The sequence below is a fragment of the Aptenodytes forsteri genome, unplaced genomic scaffold, assembly GCF_000699145.1.
Source record: "Aptenodytes forsteri isolate BGI_AS27 unplaced genomic scaffold, ASM69914v1 Scaffold66, whole genome shotgun sequence".
Lineage (NCBI taxonomy): Eukaryota > Metazoa > Chordata > Aves > Sphenisciformes > Spheniscidae > Aptenodytes > Aptenodytes forsteri.
In genome coordinates this window covers 1,967,031-1,973,968 of record NW_008795131.1, presented here as the reverse complement: position 1 = coordinate 1,973,968, position 6,938 = coordinate 1,967,031, and the positions used below count along the sequence as shown (strand labels likewise).

The 6,938-nt window shown below is 50.1% G+C and overlaps 1 protein-coding gene across 1 annotated transcript in view; it reads right to left on the bottom strand.

Annotated features, from left to right (window-relative positions):
* The window catches only part of NXN (nucleoredoxin), a 27,330-nt gene that overhangs the window by 14,804 nt on the left and 5,588 nt on the right, over positions 1 to 6,938 (bottom strand). Inside the window, exons 3-6 of the mRNA XM_019471776.1 lie at positions 3,708 to 3,825; positions 2,298 to 2,431; positions 1,783 to 1,883; positions 1,139 to 1,245 (exon numbers count right to left, since the gene is read on the bottom strand). Coding sequence (XP_019327321.1) covers positions 1,139 to 1,245; positions 1,783 to 1,883; positions 2,298 to 2,431; positions 3,708 to 3,825 — 460 coding nt within the window. The remainder of the gene's footprint in view (positions 1 to 1,138; positions 1,246 to 1,782; positions 1,884 to 2,297; positions 2,432 to 3,707; positions 3,826 to 6,938) is intronic.

Sequence of the window (6,938 nt, the reverse complement as noted above, 5' to 3'; positions counted from 1 at the left end):
TGTTTAAGGTCAGGGAACAGAGCTGAGCAACAGCACCTGAGCTCACACCAGAAGGGGTGTTCGGAGAGGACCCCAAGGAACAATTATTTCTCCTGCCACTCTCCCGAGGCCCTGGGCCACCTTTGGCAACACTCCTCCTCCTCCCCTGGAGATTAAAGGGGTGTTCGGAGAGGACCCCAAGGAACAATTATTTCTCCTGCCACTCTCCCGAGGCCCTGGGCCACCTTTGGCAACACTCCTCCTCCTCCCCTGGAGATTACATTAACCCGAAGGGGTGTTCGGAGAGGACCCCAAGGAATGATTATCTCTCCTGCCACTCTCCCGAGGCGCTGGGCCACCTTTGGCCACACTCCTCCTCCCCTGGAGATTGCATTAACCCTCTGCCAGCCTATGCCCACCTCACCGATGCCACATGGAAATGGATAAGAAACAGGCACATTGCAGCAAGACCTTTTAACCACAGCAAAGATAAACTGCATGTACGTACAGAAGACCTCCTTGCGAGCTAGTCACCTTGCACGTCTCTATGCTGCAGTTTGTCCCCTGCAGGAACAAGGTGCCAGTCCTCAGGAGGGCTGCTGTGAGCTTTAATTCCCTTCGTGACTCTTTGAAGCCACCCAGACAGACAGAGCCTCTCCCCTGCCCATCCGAGCAGCCGGGGCTGCTGGAATTCTGGCACTGGCACATACAGTAAAAGCAAAGCCATGGTTTACATCAAACACGCACTCTTCTGTAATTCATGTCACTAACATAAACCAGATGCCATCTTCCTCAGCCTCTGCAGAGAACGATGGCCTGCCTTTGCGTTACATAAAACAGCAAGAAAATGAAATTTAAACCTTTAAGAAAAAGCAAAATAAATAAATCAGTAATTAGGCAAAAAACATCCAAGCCAAAAACAGCTTCCAAGTTTCCAGGAAGAATTAGGTTGTTTATGGAAGTCCTGTTTCAACTAACAGCCTGCCTGGCAGGTGGTAGGAATGTGAGTTTGTGGAGAGCAGAAACATGAGGCAGCTCTGCCTGGGGCACCGTGCTTTGCTTTGCTGTTTTCTTGTTTTAGTTAAACAAGAGGTGACATTACAAATATTCAACAAAAGGAGCAGAAAGGAGAGATGTGCATCAGTGCGGCCTTTCCTACCTTGTATGCCATAGAGTCGATTCAGGCGCGACCGTCTGGCCTCGTCGGCATACGGCACAGCTACCCAGGGCATCTCGCTGAAATACTGCTTGAAGGAGTCCTCTGACCTGTGCAAGGGGAACAGGGCATGGGATCCAGAGTACAGGCTCTTTCCTCTTCTCATTAAAAACCTGGCCTGCAAATCCCTTTATCCCTTCCACCAAAGCCCACCGGTAAGGGCTGCTGGCAGACACAACCAAGGGAGAGCTAGGCCAAATTTAAAGCCCCCAGTCCCTCAAGAAGGGGTCCGCAGTGCAGTTTTCCCCAATAAAGTATTTCAAACCCTCCGGGGCATCCAAATGTCAACCCATGGTGACAGCAGCAGCTCGAGCATCCTTCAGACCACAGACCCATGAGCCACAAAGTGAAATACAGAGCTGCTCCGTGGACAGAGCCTGCTCTCAGCCCACCGGTGCCCCTGCCAACTCCCCTTTGCACTTAGCCGCTGGGCAGAGGGCAAAGGACTCGGGCAGCCTTTCTGATACCATAGCCAACCTGCTGTACCCCAAATCAAATTTCCTCCTCAAATCAAACCAGAAATGCTCACAGCTTCCCAGCTTGGGGGCAGCCAGCTCTGCCGGCACAGGGTGTTAGCGCTTCCTTACCTGTCTGCACTAACAAAGAGTATCTCAAACTTCTGGCCTGCCTCCTTGATTTTTCGATAGGACTCCACCAGGACCCTTGTGAGGCTTCGGCACGGTGGGCACTGCAAAACACAACACATGCATAAGGACATCGTCTCCTCCACAGGGCCAGACCCACATCCAGCAGGTCCAGATGACCTAGTGACCATGAAAAGACAGATGTGACCTCATCTTTGCTGGAGTGCTGGGCAGCAGCTCTGAACATGGCTGGGGCTTATGGCCCGTAAGTTGCCAACAAAACCTCTTCCATTTTTAAAATCTGACCACTCTTCCCCTTCTGAAGGGCCAGCTGAGGATGACAGGCCACTACAATGCTGCGGCTTCTTCCAGAATGACTGGAGCATCTTAACTGCTTCAACACCAACCAGCCAGAGGTCTTCACCCTCCCACAGAGCTCTGCAGCATGTGCTGCAGGGGGATCCCCAGAGCACTCCCCGAGGTTGCTCTAATTGTTCTGCAAAGCACCTACTACTCACCCAGTGCGCAGAGAAATAGACCCCAACGTGCGAGCCCTCCAGGGCATTGCTGTCTAGTGTCTGGCCATTGTTCCTTAGCAGAGGCCCAGCAACAACTTCACTGAAGGGTTTTGGCCCCCAGGGGAACTCCAGACCTGGAGAGGGGTCAGGATGAGGGTGGAAAGAAGACACAAAACAGCAAGATGCACGTGCAGCATTTACAGTTTCAAAAAGTTCCACCAAAAAAACCGTCCCACCTTCTACAAAGATATGGGGGAGCCAGGGAAGCCAAGCTCTGCACCAGAGCCAAGGCCACCTCCTTCTCACAGGTAGGCTGCACCCTTGCTCGAGTCGCAGCACCTTTGGCTTGACAAAGCCTGCTCGGGTTTTGTGCCTGATGAGGCATCTTTTCCTTATCAACAGCGTTTGTTTTAACAACAGAGGGCGAGGTGGTATGTGCTTAGGAACACAGTCAGACTATTTGCCTTATACTGATACTAACCATATATTTTTTTATATACACATATATTTATTTATAAAATCTTTTTTTTATATCTATATAAAAAACCCCTATACATAAACTGAACTTAGACTAACCCTCTACACCCCAAAGCAAGCATGTGTGCATACACACAAACACATGCTCCGAATCATCTGCTGCCAGCTCCCAGAGCATCAATCTATGTATTCAGCCAGAGAGGAGGGAACGTCACAGATGGCTCAGGCCACAATGTGTACTTGCTGTACAGTTCCTGCCACCTGAACGAAAGACTCTTATCACCACGCTCAGTATCTACTGCACGAAGAAATGATGGGTCGGGTAATACGTGTGCATGGACAGCCTAGCAGTTGAATGATGGGTCTGCAGGGTCTATGAGTAAGGGCACACATTTTGCTCATTTTGGTTTTTGCAAATTGGACGAAGACGGATTTAACATCAACCCCCAGCACAGTAAACCTCAGAAATGGAGAACGGTAGCATTTTTCTGTTGCATTTGTAAATAATGGGGAATTCGTTATCCTAACAGAGTGTGGTGTCAGTGATATCAGTATTTTGGAAGGATTCTGCTCCCAAGGTATGGCAAGTCTGGGCCCTCGGTCTGTCTGTCCATGTGCCTCCATCAGGGAAATATCCAAACTTAACGTTTCAGTTAGTCTAACTTTTTCCTCATTAGCACTTCAGACAAAAATCCTGGAGGGGAAATCTTTGTTCTTGTCAACAAGCAAAACCAAAACACAAGACCTGGCAGGAATGATGCAGAAAATTTTATGCTGAAAATAATACAGCACCTTGATTAGTTAAGTACGACAATAGTTGTTTATTTCCTTCCCCCCACCCCAAGGCAATTAAAAATGAACTGAAATGAAAAGGCAGCCATGTGCCCGTGTTTCTACGGCACATGGGACTCCACACGGGACTCCAGATCTTACCTTCTGGGTCATCTCGGATTACCAGGAGGCCGTTCCTGCAAACCACCTTCCCGGTGGAGGCATCGATAAATATCAGGGAAGGAATGTTGGAGACTCTGTACTTGTTCCACAGCTTCAGCTGTAAAAGAGATCAGAAGGGGAGAGAAGAAAGGTAAACTTGGCACTGTGAAGAAGATGATTTTGGGGAGTTAGCATCTTTCAGACCAGAGGTCAGAGCTAAGGAAAGAAACAGAGTTGGTGCTTCAGCAATGCATATGAAGGCACGTGAGGACATCTCTCCAGAGCTGCTGGGCCAGGCTGGACCTACAGCGCCTGCAGAGACACGATCTGTCAACACCATCCCCTCGGTACCGCGGGTGAGACCAGCATTTGTCTCATGCCTGTTGCAGGCTTGCCTGTGAGCACAGGTAAAGCTTCTCCTCCTGCTGCATTTGCCTCTTTGCAAGTAAAATGGGGATAATATTTACCATACTTTGAGGTCTTTGTTTACACGACATGGTAAGCACAAATACTTTTAATGCCACTGCTCTGAAGCAATTTGTAATACTTCCCTGGCTGCTTCCTCCCCTCCCATTTCAATGTTCATTAAACAAACCAGCTACCCCTGCCAAGACATGCTGAAAACAAAGCCAACATACATAAACACAATTCTCCTGAGACTGGGGCTTCCCGGGTTTGTTCCCGGGAGCTGGTTAACGGGTTTGACATCAGCCTGGGGGCTGCGTAGCCCAGCTCATCTATCCTGCGCTGCCAGCCTTGCAGCGGTCCCCACCAGCTACGGACAGAAGCCGTGCAGGCTGCAACAGCCACATTTTGGACGTCCTGGTCTAGATGTTGCTGTCTGCTGGTTGTTACGTTTTGCAGTGAGCTTGGCTCCGCACAATGCCCGTGACTGAATGCTCTGGGTGTCACACAGCCCTGGGTTAACATTTCTCTGCATGAACATTAACATGCTTCTGGCACAGGGTAATTTGGAACTTAACCCATGTACAGAAGCTCACAGGGATGGGGACGAACAAGATGACGACAGCTGCTGGCACAGCCCAGCCTGCAGGTGTAGGCTGGCTGCGGCCAGAGGAGCCGGTCTCCCCGCCATGCACCGAGGAGCTGCTGTGATCGCTGCATTTACTTACGTTTCTCCAAGCATTTCAACCTAAACAGCCCAGCGGTGAATTATCAAACTCTTAAACAAAAGCCAAACTATAGCCGAGAGCCAGAGGGGAAGGAAATGAATCACCACCTTTCCCCTAACATCAAGCGCTGCTCTGCAAAGCTCCTGGGGCTCCGGGTGTTTACAACTCACTTGGGTTTGGAGAATAAAACCCAGCCACGGGAGAAGGGCAGGAGGGGACCGAGAATCCCACCCAGCGCCAGCATGAGGGTTCGAGCACAAGACCCAGAGAAACCCTCAAGCGACGTGCTGCTGCTTCCATCAGTACCTCACACGGAAACTGGACCCATGTGCTTTCCCAGAAAAAGAGGCCACGGCTCTGTGGATCACCATCCCCGATTTCCGAATAGAGGCAATCCCATTTCCCAAGATGGAAATGATCTGGGGAACCAGACAAACGAGGGCAGGAATGGGATGCAACATTCAGGCAGAGCAAAATGAATCCCTCGGTTTGCTCACCAGAGATCTAGCCGAGGGGAAAGTCACATCCACATTCAGGTTTTAATGGCACTGTATTAAATATTTCTTCCAATACCTTTTAATAAAAGATACACCTGAATGAGTGACACGAGCCAGTCTGTTTGCAAAGGGGTGTTAGCAAAACCCTCTCAGGTCTGAAGGAAAGCGTTACCACTGATCTAGGAAGACTTTATTAACCTCCATCTACTAGGACCCATAGAAAGGCAACACTTTGTGTCCTGCCCACCAGCCTTGGATTTCCAATAGACATATTTCTTGGGACAAGGAGACTCATTCACAATGCCGATTCACAAACCAAATGGCCTTGGGCATGAAAAAAAAAAGAAGTCATACTAAATGCAAACCAGCCCCCTCACAATGAGTGCATTCAAACCACAGAAGGTAAAATCCACTTCTGTGAAGTTTAAAGGGTGGGGAAAAGCTCTTTGTAAGGATCACAGGCATTTAAGAGGGTGTTGCAAACAATGAGGAAATTACAGCTAGCAATTGGGATTGTTCTCTTTAAATAGTTGCTTAGGTTTCACTTCATTTTGCCAAGCCCTTTGTATACGGGCAGCACTCCCCTTGGGGCACTACGGCGGTCGTGGCAGTTTTGCTTGGCTGGGGAAGCGGCAGGGTCTGCACTTCAGAGCCAAGAGGCTGCATCGACTCGCTGTGCTCAGAGGGATGGGGCTGGGACACCCCAGATAAGAGGATAAGACCAAACCAAACCTGCTCTCGCTGGAAGCATTGGAGCAAGCGGTACACAGCTGGCTCCAGGCAGTCTACGGGGTCCAGCAGACCTGGCAGCTCTCGCCAACAACTGGCCCTGCGTCTTCTCAGGACATGTATGCCATCAGGCCCCAGTGGGCCCAAACTGCCTTTGCAGAGACTAGTCTTGGCTGCCCAGACATCTGTGGTATGGGTAATCTGCAATCCAGATACTCTGTCCCCATGAAACGGAGGGTTGCCACTTCTAACTCATCATTGAGGGTCCACAGGAGAATGCCTCAAGCAAGCTTGAAGCTAGGTGTGTGTCGAAAGGGTCAAAAAGCATCAAAAAAGGTCAATGTGACATCTGCTGCTGGGGGAGCATGTCCATCCCTGGGCTCTGAGACTTGAACCCAATGAACGTCATGTCACACTCAGTCACACCTTGGGCAAATGAGAAAAAGCAACCAAACCTGCCAGGTTTTACCTTGCATCTTTGCAAAAGCTGCAAGCATCATGCAGCTCCCAGACACCACCACGCAGCCATCCCAGGTCACACCAAACGTTCAGAGCTTCATACATGCTGAGCAGCGCTTACTACGTGCAACATTGTCGTGGTTTAACCCCAGCCGGCAACCAAGCCCCACACAGCTGCTCGCTCACTCCCCCCCGGTGGGATGGGAGAGAGAATCAGAAGGGTAAAAGTGAGAAAACTCATGGGTTGAGATAAAGACAGTTCAATAGGTAAAGCAAAAGCCACGCAGGCAAGCAAAGCAAAACAAGGAATCCGTTCACTGCTTCCCATGGGCAGGCAGGTGTTCAGCCATCCCCAGGAAAGCAGGGCTCCATCACACATAACGGTGACTTGGGAAGACAAACGCCATCACTCC